Source organism: Centroberyx affinis, unplaced genomic scaffold (genome assembly GCF_046629955.1).
Source record: "Centroberyx affinis isolate AG114_WGS23_722 - 3 ecotype Tasmania unplaced genomic scaffold, CSIRO-AGI_Caff_v1 ptg002551l_1, whole genome shotgun sequence".
Lineage (NCBI taxonomy): Eukaryota > Metazoa > Chordata > Actinopteri > Beryciformes > Berycidae > Centroberyx > Centroberyx affinis.
Genome location: NW_027280765.1, coordinates 18,999 through 42,651, shown reverse-complemented (window position 1 = coordinate 42,651; position 23,653 = coordinate 18,999). Strand labels below are relative to the sequence as shown.

The window sequence follows — 23,653 nt, the reverse complement described above, 5'->3', positions numbered from 1 at the left end:
TCAGTGTAATTGTTCCCAAATAACGAAGCATCACATTCAAAAAGCCCAAAAGCTCTGGAAACTGGATTTTTCTGTGTTTATTTTTTTTTTTTTAAAAACAGAAGTAACACATCAACATGAGATTCAGGCATGAGAAGACTCAGAGCCACACATTCAACGTCCTTTTTCCTTTTAGTGTGAGTGAACTGAAAAACAGCTGATCCAGTCCTGGAGGAAACGGAGAAACTAAAAAAAACTAAATCCGGGTTGTTTCCATGCGTTCTGGATGTTGAACTGACCCTTCGTTACACAGAAGAAGAAGAAGAAGAAGTCTTTTTCACTTTCTTGCTGCTCTGTGCTTTGGCCTGCTCCTTCTCCAGATGTTTCTGGAAGAGAAGGAACATGAAGGAAGGTTATGTTGCAGCAGGAAAAACACATATCCAGGCACTCTTCCCATACAAAAAGTAAAAAGTAGGGCTGTGAATCGATAAAAAAAAGCATCTACTTATCAATCACACAATTTGCTGTGATTAATCAATCTTTTTGAAGCTTGTAATCATAGATATTTAAATGTAGAATCACCAAATTAATGTAGAATCAACAGAAAGGAAGTTTATTTTAAATCAAATACTGTTGTTTAATGGCATCTTTTAATTGAAAACACAGACTCTCGTGAACTACAGATCAGTCTATCAGAACCAATAGCGTTTTTTGTTTTTTTTTACACTGGTTAAACATTTCAAATGAATAGCAAAAATGAACGTGTTAAGTTTCACAGCCCTAGTAAAAAGCCTTTTTATTGGTTAACGCATACACATGTTAAAAATGTTTTAACAGCGTTGATGCGTTGCAGCCAAGCGGCCAAAACCACGGGTGAATTCTGAAGCCAATAAGGAAGTGGCTGAAAGCTGCAGTTCCTCTAACGTCCACTAGAGTCCGGCTCCAAAAAGACTCCAAACTCCATGCAAGTCAACAGACCACAACCCAACTTCTCACTCAAAATATTAAGTCAAAAAAAAATTTCAGCAATAAGTTTTGGTCTCAGTAGCTAGTTTCACTTCTTCTAATGTGCGTCCGTATGGCGATTTCCAAAATAATTTTGTTATTAACGGGATATAATTGTTATAACATGGGGTTGTTTTCCGAGTGATTGACAGGTCGCCGATTCTGGACCAATAGCAGGCCATCTGTTTATACAGTCTATAGCCCTATTCGCACGGGACCAGTATGACCTGGGGACCTCTAGTAATTTGTAATAATTGTTGAGGTCGTCTGTGATCTTAATCCCGTGCGAATCTGCCATGTCCGTAATTTGTAAAGTAAAAATTCTACCGCAAATTACCTAACATATTTCACCAAACACAGAGGTCATGTGATAATATTAGTCCCGTGCGAATCGGCATCTCTGTGATTTGGGGTCGTATTTTTTTTTTTTCAAGGTTTTTTTTGTTTTTCTCCGCGCCTTTTTTTCTGCCTCTTTTCCGGTCGAGAATTATGGAGGCTGCGTTGGAAATTATAAATGAAAGTTTTGGCAGCATTTTGGGTGCAAATTCAGGAGGCTCATCTCGCTACACAGCATGGAGAACCATTCAAGCTCGAATCCATCAGAAGAGTGAAATCTCGAAAGATGACGAGATGGATGACATTCATGGCAGCATGCGGTAAGGAACATTTTTCTATCTTTCAACAGGCTCAACAGTTATTATGTGGTAGCCTTGACATCATATCCGGGGGATAATGTCAGTAAATTAGAGTAAAATACAGACTTCGCTTAACCCGTGCGCCGCATGAAACACAGATGTGGGGGGGGTAATTTCTAAATCACATGAGGTCCCCGGGTAATACTAGTCCCGTGTGAATAAGGCTTATGGTTGCAGCACACAGCCTTCCTCAGAGTGCAGCTATATAAACACAGTGATTGTGATGAGCAGCAGTCTTCCTCACCTGCAGCTTGTCATAGTGCGCCTGGCTGCTGCAGTGAACTCTCTTGGCCGTTTCTTCATTGGAGTAAAACAGGAAACAGACTCGGCAGTAATAACCCATCTTCACGTGTTCCACACCTGCAGCGGCGACACGTTTACGCACAGAAACATCAGATGAAACATTTCCACACAGAAACATCAGATGAAACATTTACACACAGAAACGTCAGATGAAACATTTACACACAGAAACATCAGATGAAACATTTACACACAGAAACAGATAAACTTCATGATCCTGTGGAGAGTCGAGTCATATTTCATAAACTTAGTTTCATGTCATGATTTTGATTTTGCCACTTAATCTTTCATTTATGTTTTTACTTTTTAACCACTTTCTCCTTTGAACACTTGCTGATTTTTATCTTTTATTTTACTATTCTTGTTTTTATGCCTTTTTATGAAACTCTTTGTAAGCTCTGCTTTTAGATAACTACTTCCACTTCTGCTACTACTACTATTACACCTACTATTACTTCTACTATACCCACTACTCTGGGTTTCCGTTATCCGGTAATTACTGTTTTTTTACCGGGAAAATCTGTTGAAGTCCGACATATTTAAATCTCTCCGGTCATAATGTCCGGTGAAAATAATTCCCTCCAAGCACAATTATTGGAACATTGTGCTCCTTGTTTTACTGAGACAGCAACAGGTTGAGTTCTCCTCCCAGTCTGTCTCCCCACCTGCTCCCGACGAGAAGCTTTGAGTCTCTTTCAGTAAAGTGATAATAAATATTGCACTATGTGAGTTGATTTAAGTGACATGAGACACAGCTGGGGAGGATTTACTAAATTGTTTTGAATGTAGCGTAATGTATTAACCAATCAAGGGTGATGTGTGTGTGTGTCGGGTGAAGGTAAGATGCCTTTGCAGTTTATTTTCATGACATATTTACTGTGTTGTTTTTCTTGGTTGTCGGTTGCGTATTTAGCAATTGGCAATGTGTGATGATGGTTATCGGGACATGTACATTGCACATTTGGCATTGCGTAATGGTGAAAGCATATGGCAAGTTGGCAACAAAATACATGTCAGGAACGAAATAAAGTGCAAATTTTCATAGTAGAGGATCCTATTTTTCTATTTTGCATGGTAACGTTGTGTGTGTGTTTGAGAGAGATAGCGTTATGCACGTGAGTCTATTGACGGGACTTATTTTATTTGGAATATAATGTATAAGCAAAAGTAGCCTACTTTTCAATAAAAAATATTATAAATCTACATGCCTTGATGATGTTATTCTTTATATAGCCTGCCTATCAATTGTTTTTAAGCTCAATAAACACAGATAATATTTGACCGGAATTTCTCCCATTTGTCCGGGACATTGAAATCTTCCAGGACACCGTGGACCGGCACCAGTTTTTCAACGGAAACCCTGCCCTGTACATTTTCTAGCAAAATATTCTATTACAATGTAGAGTTACAAAACCAACAGAATAAAACACCAATGTAATGTGTTCAGATCCTGTTCCTCACCGATGGGCCTGTTGGGCTCGTAGGGAGCGAGCGGCAGACAGGCGGCGCTGGGTTTGGTGTCGGGGGGCGGAGCTTCAGTCTGTCCGTTCTGACCCGCGGACGCCTCCTCCTCCTCCTCCTGCTGCTTCACCTCCTGCAATTTGCACAACATTTTTTTTGTTTTTAAAAACCTGCTGCAAAACCTTCCATTTTGTTCACACTGTGAAAGAGTGTCACTGGTGTGTGTATTTTCATTTTGGTGTCTGTTTACAGTCAATTAGTGCTGAAACGCTCAGTCAATCATTTTGTCGATCAACAGAAAATTAATCTATTACAATTCTGACAATCGAGTCATCGTTTTAGTCATTTATCAAGTAACAATACCAAACATTTGTTTGTTATAGCTTCATAAATTCTAATATTTGCTTTGTGTTTTCTGGCTGCTGGTCAGAATAAGGAAGAAATCTGAAGAATCACTTTGGACTCTGGGAACTGTGATGGACATTTGTCATTATTTTTCACATTTTATAGACTAAATGAATAGTTGATTAATCGAAAAAATGATAATGAAAAAGCCCTACAGCCTATATATGAGTGTTTTCATCATCATCATTGTCATCATCCTCCTCCTCCTCCATGTGTCACTCACAGCATCACAGCTCTTCTGCTTGTCCGAGCCGCTCGGCTGATCAGACGCTTCAGGAATCGTCTCCTTCGTCTCTTTTTCTGCCGACTCTTCCTCGCTCTTCTGCTCAGCGCCGGTCGCCTCGCTGCTCTCCTTCTCCTCCTCCTTCTCCTTCTCCTTCTCCATCTCCTTCACGTCCGTCTTCTCCTCTTCCTCCTCCTCCTCCTCCTCCTCCTCTGCCTCTTCCTCCTCCTCCTCCTTGGCCTTCTTGGTTGGAGGTTCGTCGGTGTGTTTGGAGGATTTGACCGGCGTTCCGCTGCTCTCTCTCTTCGACGGCTTCTTGTCTTCAGGCAGCGTGGGACGCCGGTGTCTGGACGGACAGACAGAGAAGGGGCAATTCTTCTCAGCACAAACTAGGCTTAAGCCCTATTCGCATGGGACTAGTGTTACCTGGGGATAAGCAAAGTCTGTATTTTACTCGAATTTACTGACATTATCCCCCGGATGAGAGGAAGAAAAAAAGGCGCGGAGAAAACAAAAAACCTTGAGAAAAAAAAAAAAAATACGACCCCAAATCACCGAGATGCCGATTCGCACGGGAATAATATTATCACATGACCTCTGTGTTTGGCGAAACATGGTAGGTAATTTGTGGTGGAATTTTTACCCCAGGTCATACTAGTCCCGTGCGAACAGGGCTTTAGACAGAAATATTGGTTTGCTGATATTGTCCTTTATTCCAAATTTATTGTAGAATTGATCAATACTACACTGGTTGTCTATGAGAAGACCTAAACTGACATTTGATCAGAAAGTATGCATCAATATGTTTATTCTTTTTATCATCAGGGTTTCACTGGAGAGTTTTAGTGTCCCATGATGGTCTGAAAGCAGTTAGTGGGCAGAAGCAGTAGGAAAGGAAATTAACTTTTGTCTCGTAAAACCAAAACTTCACCGGCCACTTTCCCCGTTTTAGTAGCCGCCCAGATGTTTAGAGCAGAAAAAGTCTCCGGTGTGTTTTCTCACCCGTATTTGAGCTGTTTGTACTTCCTGCTGACGTAGACGTTCAGACGCCTCCCTTGGATTTTCGGCGGGGTCACTTTGTAAACTTCGGCCATTTTCTCTGCGTCTTCTGCGTTCTCCATCTCAACGAAACACTGGAAGACACAAAACGAACCTCAGCAGAGAATTTTAAAACTTCCTGTCGGCCGTCGCTGGGTAGAAGAGGTTTTGCTGCAGTACCTCGCATATATAAAAACAAAAGATAGAAACAAAAACCCCAAAAAAACGAAAACAGAGACTATGTTCCCTAGTTCCTCCCATTTTCCTGATTGGTCACTGTGTTCAAAGTAGTTATGTTTTAGCCTCTGTATGAGAAATTGAGAAATTATGTTATTAAGTTTGTAATTTGTTAGTTCTTTTTTTAAGTCATCAGATTGGTTTGTAGCTAGTATACCATTCAGTTCTCCTACTCTCTCCTCAAGTTCTCTTTCCAGTTTTTGCTCTTTCTTTGGTGAAGTAAGATTATTTTTCCCCTTATCACTGCCATGGCTGTTTCCCAGAGTAGTAATAGTTGAGATAAGTTTCAGTACCTCTCTCTTGATCCGGTTGAGGAAATACTTCCTCACTTTCCCGAAAGGCTCTGCCAGCTTCAGGACCGTCTCGTCCGAGTATTTGATGTTGGGGATTTGACCGATGTACACGACTCGACTGGAGCCGCACTGCAGGGGGAAACACACCGGATTTAACGGATGAAAGATTAAATGACAACGATAATGTCAATGAATATGGAAACGGACCCACAGGCTCACAACATCAGAGACAAGACAGTATGAAAACAGGTAGAAATGGTTAAATAGCTAAAAAGAACAAAAAAAACAACATAAAAACTAAAAACAGTTGTAATTTGCCTGGTTTAGGGAGTTGTCATGATGTACTGAGTGTTTCTGTTTTAAGACCGAGGATCACAATAAAAATCTTTGTTGATTTGTTAAAAAATTACCAATAAACTAGATAATTAATTAGGTGAGGTTATAAACAAAAGGTCAACTCTTTCCATGATCAATATATGGAGTTGTGGAAATGCATTCAATTTCAATAAAGAGAATTTTGAATCATGTTCTATTACACATTTCAGTTTGTGAATAAACTTCGGAGGCAGTTACTTGAAAAATCCAAACAAAAATTCATTTTTTCAGTAATTTAGAAAAGCGGCTTATTTTCTCATCGACTCCCAGGTATTTTTGAAATCATAACCATGGGGTTTTAACAGGCTTCACTGGCCCAGGGGGCGAGAAACTCACTCAACACATAAATGTCTAGGGCTGAACGATTTTGAAAAAATATCTCATTGCGATTATTTTGACTGATATTGCAATTGCGATATGATTTGCGATATTAGAGGGAATGATAATTTTTACATCATTATTCTCATTTTCATTGAAAAAAGTATTAAAATGATTATGGTGTGATTTTTGCAGGGATCTGTACCAAACAAAGATGTTTTCTTAAGTCTGTAGAATATGATGTGTAGGCCAGGACATCTCTGCAGCACCACAATATTTCATTTAAAATGGTGTTTTGACACATTTCACCTTTAACAAATATTGCGCCTCCTGCGATTTGAAAATTGCAGTAGGCCATATTGCGATTTCGATAAAATTTCAATTAATTGTTCAACTCTATAAATGTCCAGCTGAAACTTAAAATCATGCCAAAAAAAGAAGAGCAGAGGAAGAACAGAGCAGGGCAGGTGGGTCTCCTCACCTGGATGGTGGGGTAGGTCATGGAGTGGCTGATCCTCACTGATCTGCCGCAGACGGACGCCGTCACGTTGCTGTTGTAGAACTTGGCCATCGCTTTGGCTTCGTCTTCTGTAGCAAACTGCAGGTAAGCCTGTTGGGAAAGAAAATCAGAGCGATGCACACCACAAGCTATCAAGCTGAAAAGTGACAAATAAAGTGCAGCTCAAGTAGAAAAGGCTTTATCCAGGACACACAGGCCTCAAAGCCAAAGATGAAAAACTGAATTATAACACAAAGGCTAAACATTAATCTTCTTTCATTTATGTTACTTTCCAACTCTGCCTGGACTAAATATCACCATGGCTGATGAGTCGCTTTTTTCTGTACTTTTTTAAAGTGTACTATTTTAACGTCAGTAATTTTACTTTTACTTTACTTAATTCAATCCATCACAGAACAGATTGTGTGTCTCTCCATCAGCAGCAGAAACTGGATCAACGTAAACTGACAAACTGTGGATCCATTCACAGTGAGAAGAGGAATCTGACTTTACTTTGTTTCTGCACTTGATTTTGTCGTTTCTAATGTTTCCAGTGAAAAGAATCCATCCTTTTACTCTGAGCATTTTAAATCACACACTTTTTTACTTCTACTTAAGTAAAGTATCAGCAGAGTAGAGAGACGAGAAGAAGAGATGAGGAGAGGAGGAGAGAGGACAGGAAACACGGAGAGGAGAGGAGGAGACGAAAGGAGAGGAGAGACGACAAGGAGAAGAGAGGAGGAGGAGAGGAGATGAGGAGAGGGGAGCAGGAGAGGAGAGAGGAGACAAGGAGAGGAAGGGAGAGGAGACAAGGAGAGGAGGAGAGGAAAGGAGAGGAGAGGAGGAGAATAGGAGAGGAGAGGAGACAAGGAGGAGACGAAAGGAGAGGAGAGGAGACAAGGAGAGGAAGGGAGAGGAGACAAGGAGAGGAGGAGAGGAGAGGAGAGGAGGAGAGGAAAGGAGAGGAGAGGAGGAGAATAGGAGAGGAGAGGAAGAGAATAGGAGAGGAGAGGAGACAAGGAGGAGACGAAAGGAGAGGAGAGGAGACAAGGAGAAGAGAGGAGAGGAGAGCAGGAGAGGAGACAAGGAGAGGAAGGGAGAAGAGACGAATGGAGAGGAGGAGAGGAGAGGAGAGCAGGAGAGGAGAGAGGAGACAAGGAGAGGAGACAAGGGGAGGAGAGGAAGAGAATAGGAGAGGAGAGAGGAGAGGAGACAAGGAGATTTTGGCTGTAGAACCCGAGACAGAGAGAGGAGTAACTTTTTTAACGAAACTATAAAATAATTGGACATGAAGGCCGGTGTACCTCGGGTCTCAGGTCCAGCACCAGGTGTTTCACCACTTCCCCGAACGGCTTGGCGAGCGCCAGCAGCTCGTTCAGGAAGCCGTAGCCTCGCCTGAAGCCGACGACGTTCACCACCCGCATCCCCTGAGGAGAGGAGAGAGACGTAAACAAAAACAACTGGAAAACAGGACAGACTTCACTCTCAGCCGCAATATCTCAGCTCCTGCTCAGATTTTTACACATTTACTACAGCAGAGACACCAGAGAGGGCGCTCTTTATCCCACTACTATAACTGGAGAGCAGTCTGTGTGTTTGTGTGTCCCGAGAGGAGAGGAGGAGAGGAGACAAGGAGAGGAGAGGAGGAGAGGAGACAAGGACAGGAGAGGAGAGGAGAGGGGAGAGGAGAGGAGAGGAGAGGAGAGGAGAGGAGAGGAGAGGAGAGGAGAGGAGAGGAGAGGAGAGGAGAGGAGAGGAGAGGAGAGGAGAGGAGAGGAGAGGGGAGAGGAGAGGAGAGGAGAGGTGAGGTGAGAGAACAGGAGACCAGGAGAGGAGACAAGGAGAGGAGAGGGGAGCAGGAGAGGAGAGGAGATAAATGGTAGGACAGTGGCTGAAATGACCGACTGTATAGAAAAGTATTATGTGATACAGAAGTTATAGATACATACCCCTTTCCTGGACTTGTCTGCAGGGAAGAGGGAGACACACACACACACACACACACACACAGGAAAGGATGAGTGTTAGTTGTAAGCTTCATTTTGACAGCAGGTAGAAGCATCGTTTTGGTTTTTAAAGAAGATGACATCATCATGACCAGGATGGGACATTAACACCAGACACTTTATCCACTTTGTCAGCTAAACAACAATCATATAAATATCAAATTCTATTAAAAACAGATTTAAATGTCCAATTCTATTAAGAACAGACTTAAATGTCCAATTCTATTAAGAACAGTTCCATTGCTTGGTAAATTTTGGGATTCAACAGCCACTATGGCCAGAAGACAAGAAGTTGAAAGTTTACATTTCAAAAAGTTATATATTGCGTTGTAAAAAAAAAAGAAAATTGCGTTTGTAAAAAAAAACTAAATCTGGACATAAAATAAGGCTTCTCTGCTGCATTGATTTCAAATAGGCTTAATTCAAGAATAAAAAAAAGGCAAATCTGCACTCTCATATCTTGATTCAAATAAAAAAATATGCAGGTTAAATCATGTAATTTTAGGATTCAAATCTTTTTGAGAGTGTGGATTTCCTTTTTAGTTCTCAAAATTTAAACAAACATGATTACATGCTCTGAAATACTTTTTAGCATTTTCACTGTTTTTGTAAGTAAATGGCAAAAAAAAAATATCAAAAAACTTGATATTCAATAGTGAGTTTTACTTCCATCCCAGAACTTCTTTATCTCAGTTTGGGACGAAGCTGTTCAGTCTGTCCTGATCATGATCATCAGCACCGATCGATCGCCCTGATCGGTTAAACGAGGCGGATCTTTACCGACGGGATCGGAGCGATTGGCGTGCGACTCGTCCTCGTCCTCCGCCAGCTCGTCCAGAGTCACGAAGTCCTCCATGTTCTCCAGGAAGTCCAGATCCTCCTGACAGACACAACACAAGAACAGCAGGATCAGATTTATTTCCAATTCTATAATTCATATTTGTGACATCATTCCTGTTATGGTTTGTCAAACGATGAGTCCAACAGACACGGATAATGCAACAGTCACTTATTAGCTTTTATTTCCAGATTCTGTAATGTAACGTCTGTGACACCAAAACATATTTCTGGTCTCTCCATGTCGGTTTTCATACCAGATTTTCAGGTAGATCTCCCTCGTTCATCTCTGAACCGTCTCCCGGCTCGGCGCTCGGCTCGTCTTTCGCCTCCGTCTCCTCAGACGAGGCTTCGGCTTCCATCGGCCCCGTCCGTCCCTCTGGCCCCGCCCCCGGCTCGCCCTTGGCCCCGCCCACGCCTCCGTCTGCCTCCTCTGTGATGTCACCACCACCCGGAACCTGCATACGTTTCATATATTTTCATTTTCAGATGCAGTTACTTCAAAAATCCCATCAAAAAGTCTGTCTTTTTTTGGCTTATTTTCCCATTGGCTCCTGTGTATTTTTGAAATTGTAATAGTTGGGTTTCATGTAAATATGCACAAATATATATTTTTCATTTGTTTCTTCTGTCTCAGTATGTTCTACTGCTGTTGTTTTGCACCCCCTCGTACAGCTGCACCTCATTTCTATCTTTCATGCTTTTCTACATAGCATGTTCTGTGTTTAAATTGTCGGGTTATGTTATTTTTAAACTGGGGTTCATCCAGTATGGGTTTCTGAAGGCAAATACTGATCATTTTGGACTGAAGTTAGTTGACAACTAATCGATTAATCGTTGCAGCTCTACCAAGAATTATATTGTTGTCAAGAGTGGAAAGCATCTGAAACATCACGGGACATTAAAACTCTCCAATGAAACTCAGGATAATAATAATTATTATAATAAGTAGAATATTTGCATACTTGTGTGGAATCCAATCAAAATGTCTCATTAGAATCAGTTCAGGTTCAGTTCTTCCCATACACAACCAGTGTAGTGTTGATCAACTCTACAATAAATATGGAATCAATCAAACTAACTTTGTAACTTTTTTGTTTTGAAAGGTGCCATATAGATAAAGTTTATTATTATTATTCTATTGTTATCATCATCTTTTCCTCACCTTCTCTGGAGCGCGGCCGGACTCCTGGACCGGCTTGGTGGCGGTCTCCGCTGGCTCCGCCTCCTCCGCCGGCGTCGAGGCTCGGTCCTCCTCCTTCCCCTCCTCCTCTCCGTCTGTTCCCTGCTCCTCCTCCCCCTGCTCCTCCTCCTCCTCCACCTGCATCTCCTCCTCCTCCTCCTCTCCTCCGTCCTCTCCCTCCATCACCCCGGCCACCTCCTCCTCTGACCCCGGCTTCTCCTCCGCCGCCGCGTGCTTGGTCGCCTCCTTCTTCTTCTCCTCCTTGGTCTTGGCGCTGGAGGAGGAGGAGGTGGATTTGGAGGCGGGGCTCTTGGAGGAGGATTTGGTTCCTGAGCTGGAGGAGGAGGCGGTCGCTCCGCTGCTCCTCCGCCCGCGGCTGTTTCCTCCAAAATTGCCCTGGCCCAGTCTGCGGCTCACACTGAAACACATTTATAAATTTGGTTGAACACCGAAATCCGGTCAGAGGAAACTTACACCGATGGAATGAAGAAAGTAATAAGTTAATCAATAATTGTAGATAGGCGGAAAAAAGTGGGAGACAGGACTTTGACAAAGCAGATTTTGAAAGCAAAGCAAATTCTGGCAATATATTAGAAAAAAAATGAAATGTTAAAAAAACCCAAAATGAAATGCTGAAATCCAGTCGGAGGAAACTTATGCTGATAGAATGAAGAAAATAATAAGTTTACCAATAATTGTAAATAGGCAAAAAAAAAAAAAGAGACTTGTTTTTTTATATATTGGCAAAATCTGCTTTGTCAAAATCCTGTCTCCCACCTTTTTTTTGCCTATTTACAATTATTGGTAAACTTATTATTTTCTTCATTCCATCAGCATAAGTTTCCTCCGGCTGGATTTCAGCATTTCATTTTTTTTCTAACATATTGCCAGAATTTGCTTTGTTTGCGTTTGTTCACATTATAACAACATCTAAATGGCAGTGTAAGATGTGAAAGTCATACATACCAATACTGAACAACAATATTTATTTCTACATGACAGACATTTTTTGTGAATTGCCAAATTTTTGCGACTCCTGGATATTATTAATTAAACTCATTTTCCAGGCTTGAGTTGAAAACCTGCTATCATGTTGACTGAAACTATGAAGCTGTATTATTATTATTATTGTACAGTAATGGTTTAGGTTTTGTCTGGTGTTCAGTATGATTTCCGCAGATAGACATCTTGCCCCTGCTAACTAGGTCATATCACTGTATAGATGAAGATTGTTCTTCACAGAGACAAATATCAGAATATGTGAGATGATTGGCAGGGTTCCTACACGGTTTCCATTTTAAAATTCCATATATTTCCCAGTCCCTATGTTCTTGACCGGATTTGATGTTGGTGGGTATTTGATATAATGCATGCTGACAGCGGCTGGGTAATAAGAGCGTCCCTCTATCTGAACATTATTCTTCACATCAACAAAAACTGTGGACTCAAAGTGGCTCTACAACAACATAAAAGCTAGAATTATGTGTGTATCGGACCTGAACCGCAACATTTTCCATAATTTTCCAGACATTTTTTCAAATTCCCAAACTATTCAAGACCTGGAAATGATCAAATTCATTTTTAATACTTTTCCAGACTTTCCAGACCTGCGTAGGAACCCTGTGCTAAGTAGTGAACCAGTAAAGAACACACTCTCAGGCATTAATATTGCATTAAAGGTGATGTGGATTCTCTGGGGCGTTTCCCGAAGCTCCGTACTCACTTGAGAGTCTTGTACTTGGTGCAGATGTTGAGGTGGATCGGCCGGCCTTTGATGGTGAGCGGGTTCACGGTGTAATACTTCACCAGCATCTCGGCGTCCTCCGGGGTTCCCAGCTGGACGAACGCCTGGATGACACGGACAGACAGACGGGAGCAGAGTTACAACATTTGTGTTTTGGGGTGGATTTTTCTCTAATGATTCCTGCGGGGAAGTTTGGTATTTTCAGCCTCTGATGTCAGTAAAGTCGAAGTGTTTGTGTCGCGGTATAAATGTGTATTTACAGTTCAATGGGTTTGTGTTGTTTCAACATAGATTTAGTTTCATTTACACTTTATTTAATACGACAGGCCAATTCAGAAGGATGCAGAATAACTGAATACTGAAAGGGAGTCAGAGATGTGACACGGTTAATACAATATTCACAGTTTTAGTAATCTTTGCAAACAAAACAGGTTATAACAATACACAGAGGTGTGACCAAGTCAGCTTTGCTCGAGTCCCAAGTCAGTCTCATGTCTTGAGGCACAAGTCTCAAGTCAAGTCTCAAGTCTAAATGTAGAACACCAACATCAAGTCAGAACAAATCAAGAGTCCAGTATCAATTTAATATCTTAAAGAAAACTAAATATCTAGGACTTTTCAATGCAATATGGTTTTAATAGGATAAAAACTTGGTAAGAGCATCATGAGTTTGATTTCTATAATCAGTTTCAACTTCAATAAATTCAATCATTCCATACAAATTCAGAAAACAGAATTTAAATTCAGTCGTCTGCTGGAACAAATCTCATCACTTTCAATCTAAGTCATTTACACAAACACAAGATCTCAAGTCAAGACTTTAGAAACCTTTTCAAGTCATCAGAGTACAAGTCAGAGTCAAGTCCCGAGTCACCAGAACCCAAGTCAAGTCTCAGGTATTCTCTTCATGCACCAAGTCAAGTCTCAAGCAGTTATAGTCATGTGACTCGAGTCCCCACCTCTGACAATATAACAGTTAAATAGTAAAAGATTTGAAAATAGTGCAGGGAAGGGAACAGGAACCTACTTTACAAATAAAAGGTTCTGTGTCCAAAATCATCCGTGGAAAAGAAAACTATTTCCAAATAATGACAGGAATCTCAAATAGGGTTGCAAAATTCCGGGAATTTTCAAAGTTGGAAACTTTCCATGGGAATTAACGGGAATTTATGGGAATTAACAGGAATTTATGGGAATAAACGGGAATAAACCAGGAATTTACAAAATTGAAGGTATGCTCTTAATAGGGAACTTAAATATAGTTGGGGAAAATATATTTTAGCATAATCCTGACTAAAACAACCAGATATCATGCAAGTACAGTTGAATATCTATGCTATTCCTCAATCACATGCACACATAGCACACTGCTTACTGCAGGGCTGTTGAGACCACGCCCCCTACATGCACTGTGCATTCCTCTGCATTTTTATTAATTTTTGAATGGGTTGGGTCGGGGGGATGAGTAATATTTAACTCAACATTCATGTTTTTGTTCTTCAATGAAAGAATTGATTGTTCAATAAAATATTTAACACTTGATAAAGTTATACTTACAAATAAATCTGTTAATTGTATTATTTTGGATGGATGTCTGCTTATAACAAAACAAATATTTATGCTTGGATATGATACCTTTCCATTAAATTACCCTCAATTCCCAGTTAATTCCCATAAATTCCCATTAATTCCCATTAATTCCCATAAATTCCCATAAATTCCCATAATTCCCATGGAAAGTTTCCAATTTGGAATATTTCCAAAATTCCCCAGCTTAACTTCCCATGGAAATTAACCGGAAACTTTCCAGAAATTTACCGGAAATTTTCCACCCCTTTGCAACCCTAATCTCAAATCTCTAGAACACATTAAAAGCAGGAATACTTCTTGATTTAACAGCAGAAAAAAAACCTCCGTTTACCTCGTCGGTTAAGAACAGGTGTTTCTCCACGGTGCCGAAGCGTCCGGCGACGGTCAGCAGCTCCATCTTCTTCTCTTCCTCCCTCGGCAGGTTGGAGAAGAATATCACCTGGCTGCCGCGACCTTTGACCTCCCTGCTGGGTCTGTTTCCCGGCCGGTCGTCTTTCTTTTAGAGGTGGAAAAACAACACAGAACACATCAGACACATCCAAGACCAGGAGACGTTCATCAGCAGTTTTGAGTTTTTATATTTGTATCTTTTAACTTCTACAAATTGCGGCTTTGCATAAGAGCAAGACCGAGTGAAACTGATAAAAATGACTTCTCTATCTTCATCTTCACTTTCTCCTCTTTAGCTGTTGCTTATTCTGACGGCTTTTATGATGCCATTTTATTTTTTATTTATTTTATTTATTTATTTGTTCCGCTCATGGTAATGCACAGCTCCAGAAAAGAAAAAAAAAAAGCAATTCACAATCAAAACAACTCATTTTACACATTCCATGACCGAAAAGGAGCAGGGAGAAGAAAATCATATTTTGCCCCTTACTCAAAACATAAAAAATAGAAATAGATGATCTGTCAATTACAGTTACTTAACAACCAATACTTACAGTAACATGAGAAATAAAAAAGAATCAAAAGACATACACAATAATTCACAATCAACTAAGGAAACCTATTACCATCAACCAACTTCATATAGTCTAATTATTCTTTCTTTATACATTTGAACAGAAAGATATTTATACAACCCTTTAAATCATTCTGTAGAGAATTCCACAGTTTGACGCCAACAACTGAAATACACATCTGCTTTAAAGTGGACTGTGCATACTGATGCTTAAAATTTTATTTCCTTCTATGGTCCTCGTCCTCTGAACTAAAAACAAACAACTTTTGTAAATTTTCTGGTAATACTCTGCTTTTTGCCCTGTACATAACTAATAATGTCTGTAACTCAACTAAATCTTTAAGTTTCATTAGTCCTGACTTAATAAACAGTCTGTTGGTGTGTTCTCTTGAATCCACTTAATGAATAATTCTTACTGCTCTTTTCTGTAATATAAACAATGGCTTTATGTTGCTCATGTACGTGTTGCCCCACACTTCCACACAGTAACTAAAATATGGCAAATTTTCTAGTGGCGGTGCAGCCGGCGTCTTTACCTCGATCACCATCAGCTCCTTGGACAGGTAGAAGGTGACCGGCTTGCCGTACATGGAGGCCGGATGCTGCTGGTAGTAGTTCACCATGTCCAAAGCCTCCTGGTGCGTGTCCATCTCCAGGAACGCCTGAAGAAGAAGAAGAAGAAGAAGAAGAAGAAGGAACCCGTCAACGTCAACACACATCAGTTCAACAGGCAGAAAATTCACTTTGTATTTGGTGTTAAATTCAGAGTGTAAATGTCACACAGTTTCACTCTAAAATGACAGTCCATCATCACAGAAATGTGACACCTACTCTGATAAAATGAACATGATAAATATTGAATATTAATAGATTTTTCTTTACTGTATCCTATTGCTATTTCCTGATATAACATCCCAATTTCCCTACAGGGACCAATAATATTTGATTTTATTTGAATTCCAAATGTGCACAGAATTAGTGGAATGATATACCTCTATACGTCTATACGTCTTCTGTATAGATGTATAGGGCTATGTCAAACTGGAACAAGCTACCACTACATTTAACCCAGATTACTAGTAAGATCGGTTTTAAAAAGAAATTAAGAACAGCAATCATTCAGAAAGAAATCAGTTTAGGCTACATATGATATTCTGTATGTGAAGGTTGATTATATTTGTGGTGCTAACTTAGGTAATGCTTCACTGTGCACTAGTAGTATTGGGCAGTTATACTGATATATACCTAGTTTACTTATTCTATTATTTAGTTTAACCATTTACTGTTGAGGTGACATTATGAATGTGAGAGAACTTTTTTTTTTTTTGTTATTTTTATTATATTTTGTTGATATTGTGGATTGTGCATTATGTGATGTTTGAATGTCTTGTCTTGTCTTTTGTGTGGACCCCAGGAAGAATAGTTGCGACTGCGGTAATAACTAATGGGGATCCTAAATAAAACAATAAAACAATAAAACAACTCCACAATCGAAATATTGGCAGTTAAAATCATATCGAGCTGATACTGACATTGCTTTTAACGCCAATATCGATCGATACCGATGTACCGATGTCTGACGATATATCAGTGCATCCCTACTAACATTGTTTCCATGGTTTAAAGTTGAATGTGACCCAGTGCAGAGAAGCACAGATGATGTGTGGCTGCAGTACCTTGTTCTTGAGCACCAGATGCTCCCTCAGGCAGCCGAACGGCTCGCAGAAGGAGAACAGACTCTTGTTGCTGAGCGGCTTCCTGTCGTATTTCGCCACGACGACTCTGCTTCTTATCTGAGGAGGAAAACACCGTTCGGCTCAGCTGCTGTTCTGCACAGGGGGAACTCACTGTTTTATCCACAGTGTGTTTCAAAACCCACCAGACACGTTCACTATTTGACCAGCCGAACAGGACTGAAGGAAGAGCAAAGTCCTATTCGCACGGGACTAGTATGACATGGGGACCTCATGTAATTAATGCATTACCCCTAGAGCTGCAACGATTAATCGATTAGTCGTCAACTATTAAATTAATCGCAAACTATTTTGATAATCAATTAATCGGTTTGAGTAATTTTTTAAGAAAAATAAGTCAAAATTCTCTGATTCCAGCTTCTTAAATGTGAATATTTTCTGGTTTCTTTCCTCCTCTATGACAGTAAACTGAATATCTTTGGGTTGTGGACAAAACAAGACATTTGAGGACGTCATCTTGGGCTTTGGGAAAACTGATCCACATTTTTCACCATTTTCTGACATTTTATAGACCAAACAACTAAAATAATCCACAGATTAATCGACAATGAAAAAAATCATTAGTTGCAGCCCTAGAAGAGACATGTCTTTAATCATCAAATAAACTAAACCAAGCAACACTGTCAAGCTAGAGCTTAACAATAAATTGTGTTTGATTGTAGTTTGATCATAATTGCAGTTGCCACAATTGATAACTGTAAATTTTGTCCATAAAGAATCGTTTGGTTTAATTGTATTTTGTTTAGAACGACCTTTGAGGCTGAAAACAGACACGGTGATGATATAAACTACAAAAAGTGTGATAAAATAATTTGGTTGCCCAAATAAGCGGCTAATGATTATGCTTAATAATCGCGATGGCAATATCTATCAAAATGATCTGGGTTATCATTTTAGTCGTAAATGTGCAGCCTTATGCCAAAGAACAGACCAGTTTCAATACTGGATCATCAGAAACCAGAGCATTAGCACCAACAGCCAGTGATGTACAGATAAATGATTTTAGTGTCGACTGACTGCTTTAGAGACAGGAAATGTTGCTTCAGTTATGAGCCTTCATGAATATTTCAACAGACAGGATCCAGGTAAAGTAAAAGTGATGCTAAAGTAAGTGCAGATCTGACAAAGACAGAAATACAATGAATCCAACTGATTAATAATAAATATAATCATATATTAATTTATTAATACAGTAACAGAAGCACAGTGCCTGACCTTGGGTCCAGAGTGAGACTGGTTCTTTCCCGACAGACCGGGACCTCCACCGCCTCCTGGGACACAAACATACATATTATATTATGTTAGAATAGGATTCAAAACATCACATATTACAATAGTACAGGATAAAATAAGGTACAATACAGATGAATATGGCACAATAAAGAACAGGCAAATTCTGTAATTATAGGAACTCTATTTTTTGTTCATATGATAAATATGATTATATGCAATGCATCCTAGACAAGTTGGTCACTAATTATCACAATGAAACTTTTCTTTCTTCTCGCCTCTGTTCTCTCCTTTCACAAGCACTGATTAGATTATGGAAACCCAGGACATGTTGACCAGGTTTTACTGTCCTAGCCGAGTCTTTCACCTGGCTCATACTGGTTTCAGAAACGAACATGACAGGAGTGTCCGCAGTCAAAATGATGCGATTATGACCAAACCTACTTTGGTGACATTTTGTGAAATTCCCTGATATTCCCTGACTTCCCCAGAGAATTTAATAGATGACTTTCCCTGTCTGGAAAACACAGCTCAATATTCCATGATACTCCACAACTCTGTTAACAGCCAGAATCCAGAAATTCAGAAACCATATTTGACTCCCAGAAAACAAACTAACATTACTTTAGCATAATGACAGCAAAACAAACCACAGGTTAATTACAAGTTTCTAGAACGAGTTTCCAGTTTTGTCTTCAGTTGTTCTGAAGTTTAGGAACCCTGATGGAAATAATCTGATCAGAGGAACATAAATATGACCCAGCTGGCCTCCCTTACCCCAGCTGGAGGGCATGCCGCCTGCTGACTGGCCTGGAGCCATGGGTGCCGGTCCCAGCAGCCCCGCCGACAGGTTGGGTGTCTCCAGGAGATGAGACCCCCCGCTGGGAGACAAGACAAACTGTTAATCTCTCAGTTTATTATTTATTTAATCAGGGAAGTCACACTGAGATTTATATCTCTTTTTCAGCATACACTGTTTCACAATTCTAAAACATAAAAGACAACAAAACACTTATGGGAAATAATTTGGAGAAACACTAGCACTAACAATACCACTGGTGTGAGATAGACCAATCGACCAATCGTCTCCACCATGCTCTGCTCTCATTGGTTCACCTTAATTATACCAAGGTAAAACAAATAATTTGGTATTTAAAGAGAAACTAAACCCCAAACCCAAATCTGTGTAAAGCCTGACATCTAAAGGTAAATGGCATGCTACTGAAATAGCCATCTGCTATTGGCTGGTCTTTAGTGCCAGGTGATGATGTCACCATCTGTTGTACTCTATAGAAGATGACATCATCACCTGACACCAAAGATCAGACAATAGCAGATGGCAATTTCAGTAGCATGATTTTTACCTTTAGATGTCAGGCTTTATTAGGGTTGCAAAGGGGTGGAAAATTTCCGGTAAATTTCCGGAAAGTTTCCGGTAAATTTCCATGGGAAGTTAAGCTGGGGAATTTTGGAAATATTCCAAATTGGAAACTTTCCATGGGAATTATGGGAATTTATGGGAATTTATGGGAATTTATGGGAATTAACTGGGAATTGAGGGTAATTTAATGGAAAGGTATCATATCCAAGCATAAATATTTGTTTTGTTATAAGCAGACATCCATCCAAAATAATACAATTAAAGCAGATTTATTTGTAAGTAGAACTTTATCAAGTTTTAAATATTTTATTGAACAATCAATTCTTTCATTGAAGAACAAAAACATGAATGTTGAGTTAAATATTACTCATCCCCCCAACCCAACCCATTCAAAAATTAACAAAAATGCACAGGAATGCACAGTGCATGTAGGGGGCGTGGCCTCAACAGCCCTGCAGTAAGCAGTGTGCTATGTGTGCATGTGATTGAGGAATAGCATAGATATTCAACTGTACTTGCATGATATCTGGTTGTTTTAGTCAGGATTATGCTAAAATATATTTTCCCCAACTATATTTAAGTTCCCTATTAAGAGCATACCTTCAATTTAGTAAATTCCTGGTTTATTCCTGTTTATTCCCATAAATTCCCGTTAATTCCCATAAATTCCTGTTAATTCCCATGGAAAGTTTCCAACTTTGAAAATTCCCGGAATTTTGCAACCCTAGGCTTTATACAGGTTTGGGTTTGATATTAAGTTACTCATTAAAGACAAGGTATAGTGAGATCAGAGTGAGTGAGATCAGAGTGAGTGAGTGAGCGCAGAGTGAGATCAGAGTGAGTGAGTGAGTGAGATCAGAGTGAGTGAGATCAGAGTGAGTGAGTGAGATCAGAGTGAGATCAGAGTGAGTGAGTGAGCGCAGAGTGAGATCAGAGTGAGTGAGTGAGTGAGATCAGAGTGAGATCAGAGTGAGTGAGTGAGTGAGTGAGTGAGTCTGTGCCTGTGCCTTACCCTCTGCTGGAGGCCATACCAGGGTCCCAGTCTGGATACCTAAACACAGCAGGAGAACATTTACCAATGGTGTCACTTCCTCCTTTCCTCCTGATACTGAATCTTAACATGAATATTTATCTCCATTCGAAAGAGTACGCATTTATTTACCATAACACCACAACACTTAAAACTGTATCAGTGTGTTTCAGTGACTTACATCTCCAGCAGCAGCCTTCGGTTCTCAGCATGGCGAAGCCCATTTGTGTGTTGGTTCCACTCCTAAATTAACAAACAGAGGATTACTGAAGCTGCACAGACGGTTTTTCCCAGGACTGAATATAGGAATTACAGGAATTAACCCCCAAACTAGTTTTCAAAGCATTCCATCTATAATTGTAAGATGTTAAAGATATGTGGCTGATTGAAAGCTTAAGAGATCCATCTCTATTTGTATATTCCTGAAGCTTTTGAGTGGTATGTGTAAGAAAATGAAGACATATAGACTAGAAGAAGATATAAAACAGGTCAATTAAATGGTGCAAATTGGATTTCCAGTCAGTGGAGAACATGAGGGAAGATTACAAATGCACCTGGACTGAAGTGGACTGAAGACAAAACATGAGCTGAGCTCAAGTGTCTGGATTGGAATCAATGAATGTGAACATTTACAACAAGTTAGTCCAAGAGGAAAAGGAGGGAAGGAGTTTGGACGGTACTCACCATGGTGGAATGCACATCAAAGTCACAAAGAGAGCAGACATGGGGGAACATGGGGGGCATGACTCCCAAGAAGTCTTGGACTTTTCCGTGTGACGGGGAGCCCATCCTCCTCTGCATAAAGACAGGGTCGGACGGCGAGGGCCCCATGCCGAGCCCACCGTAGGAATCGCGGTGGGAAAGCTCCGAATACTGCCGCTCTCTGCTCCCGCCGCCGCCGCCGCTGTTGTTGCCGTAATCTAAATTGTACCCCCGGGCCGAGGAGACGTCCTGCATGGAACCGTAACCGAAGTCCGAGGGGTGCTGGGCTCGGGCCGAAGCTTGCCCCATGGAAGGACCGCCCATTCTCCCCATGTGCATGTCGTCCCAGTCTTCCCTGCCGCCTCGGTAGGACGTTTCGGAGGACATGGAAGGCAGATCCCGGGGGTTGGCCGCCATGCGCCGCTCTCCTGCGTCCCCCTTGCGGCTCTTCAGCTGCATGAGGATTTGAGGCAGCGTCTCCACGCTGATGTTCTCTTCGGGGATCTGAGCCAGAGCGTCCAGGTCGGCAGGCGACAGCCCCAAGCTGGCGAACAGTTTCATGGTGCTGCCAAGATGGCTGCCGCCGCCACGCCGGGACATCTGGGAGCCACAGTCCTGGCCATCCACGCCGCCGCCGACCCCCATGCCTGACACCATGCCCCCCATCGGTCGGCCGGCGGGGCCGGACCGCTGTTCGCTCATACTGAAGTTCAAGGTCTCTGCGGCGGCCAGGAGCCCGCGACCCACGGCAAAGCCTTTCTGACCGCCGTCTGATTGGTTCTTCTGAGACATTGCGTCACAAGCTGGATCTGCTCTCCGGCCTCAAAACGTCTCAGATGACTCAAGATACGGATCAAAGCAGGCGGCAAAAAAATGTCTATTTTTCTAAAGGATTGGGGGGGAAGATTGATTTCTTCTGTCAGGTGAATTTGAAAAGAGTGAAATCAGTCTAAGTCAAGGGGAACTGCTCCTCTCCTCAGGGGGAAATGTCTTATTTCTGCTGAAACACAATGAGGTAGAGACATTCTTGAAATGCTGCCTCCACAAAGAAAACAGAGGCAAATGGAGAGGCAACAGCACTGATCCACAGCAAACGCAAGAAAATGACCATAATTCAAAAATAAGTCAACTGAATAGACTTAGGCCTAGACTTATTACAAAGGGAACATGAGAGGCAATTTAAAGGCACTGAAAAGAAGGGAAGAAAAGGAGACAGTGACAGAAAGAGACACAGGCTAAAGACTCAGAATCACCTCAGACAAGGAGGAAGAAGATGCAAAATGAACTGTAGGACATTGATGTGACCGGAAGGTGATGGATCATAACTGAAACCATCCTCACTCAGAAAGAACAACTCTTGAAATCAATGTCAGTGTCAAATATCGGGATATGAATTGTAGAATATGCCAATATATGAATCACTCTGTGAAAAGGTAATGGGCTGACAGACGCCTTGATAGAGACGTGAAGGAAGCCAAATGTGTCAAATTGCACTGAGAGAAGCGGAGGCCTTGACAGTAACAGATTGGGTCTGACCTGATTTCAACCTGTTTTGCAGCCTGTTAGCTTGTGATTTGCATGAAAGAAACGATGCTTATCTAAACTGGGATTTGGACAGTACACCGTTATCTGGTAAATGAATATCTAGAGAAGCTCCACTGTGGTGCAAATTGTGCTTTAAGTTTCAAATCGAGGATCCATGCAATCCGGCCTATACTGTGCAAGCAGCTACGCTAACGTTAATGCTTAGCTAGCTAATGTTGCACGAGTTTAATGTTTCTGAACTTACTGCAAAACATTCAAATTAAGCACAAACGTGTTATCCGATACATGAAACCGTACAACTACGAACTGAAGACAACCAAAAGAGTAAAATTATACTAACGCTAATCTAGAAGCTAACTTATCTCGACTAGTTATGGCATTAGCCTGCTGGTAATGCTAGTCGCTACTCGCTAGCTAACGTTCTCTGGTAATTTAGCTCAAAGGTATTCACCCTACAGTCAGTAATAGCTGTGCAACGTTATTTTATTTATTCTAGTTTATGTTGTATAACTATATCATGACACAACTGCACTCTTACCTTAGCTTGCGTATGTGTAGTTAGTTTGCTAAACTAACCAGCACGTACTGCGATGGCACCAGTGAGGCACCGAGGCAAGAGTGACAGAGTACCGCGGTTTGTTGTCTGCGGCAGCACGGGCTGGTGGAGCTTTTTATGTTTTGTGTCATATCATGTCTGTCTTGTGCTCTGGCGTTTTCTGCTTGGATGCTTATCCACTATGGAACACACAAAGTTTCAACGTGGACCTTGAATATTTATGATCTCTGCGCCACATTTAATTAGCAAACGTTTAAAGGGTTACGGGTTCCGCTTACCCGCTATCAACGGTAGAGCAAA

The 23,653-nt window shown here is 41.0% G+C and overlaps 1 protein-coding gene across 4 annotated transcripts; it reads right to left on the bottom strand.

The window, feature by feature from the left end:
- Positions 1-60: 60 nt before the first annotated feature.
- On the bottom strand, positions 61-23,399 carry matr3l1.2 (matrin 3-like 1.2). Of its 4 annotated transcripts, none has more exons than XM_071534455.1 (22): positions 23,336-23,399; positions 21,235-22,252; positions 20,732-20,793; positions 20,533-20,571; positions 18,917-19,020; positions 18,125-18,180; positions 16,832-16,948; positions 15,692-15,817; positions 14,523-14,687; positions 12,581-12,705; positions 10,840-11,275; positions 9,932-10,132; positions 9,618-9,717; positions 8,781-8,797; positions 8,136-8,258; positions 6,814-6,942; positions 5,640-5,768; positions 5,074-5,204; positions 4,072-4,417; positions 3,444-3,576; positions 1,924-2,039; positions 61-365 (listed from the first exon to the last, which is right to left on the bottom strand). In XM_071534455.1, exons 2-22 carry the CDS (start codon positions 22,042-22,044, stop codon positions 285-287), a joined length of 3,546 nt encoding a protein of 1,181 aa, XP_071390556.1. In that variant the 5' UTR covers positions 22,045-22,252; positions 23,336-23,399; the 3' UTR covers positions 61-284. The 4 variants fall into 4 exon arrangements, with proteins under 4 accessions (XP_071390556.1, XP_071390559.1, XP_071390558.1 ...); XM_071534458.1 differs by having other exon boundaries at positions 18,125-18,177; XM_071534457.1 differs by having other exon boundaries at positions 21,235-22,249; positions 23,336-23,366.
- Positions 23,400-23,653: the final 254 nt, after the last annotated feature.

What these genes read in the sequence shown, in the direction of transcription:
- matr3l1.2 (XM_071534455.1), bottom strand. Translation starts at nt 22,044, where the DNA reads ATGTCTCAGAAGAACCAATCAGACGGCGGTCAGAAAGGCTTTGCCGTG. An exon ending in ACCTGTTCTTAACCGACGAG is followed by an intron (nt 12,706 to 14,522) that starts GTAAACGGAGGT and finishes CGTGTCATCCAG; the next exon opens with GCGTTCGTCCAGCTGGGAAC. An exon ending in TGACCTACCCCACCATCCAG is followed by an intron (nt 5,769 to 6,813) that starts GTGAGGAGACCC and finishes TTCCCCCTGCAG; the next exon opens with TGCGGCTCCAGTCGAGTCGT.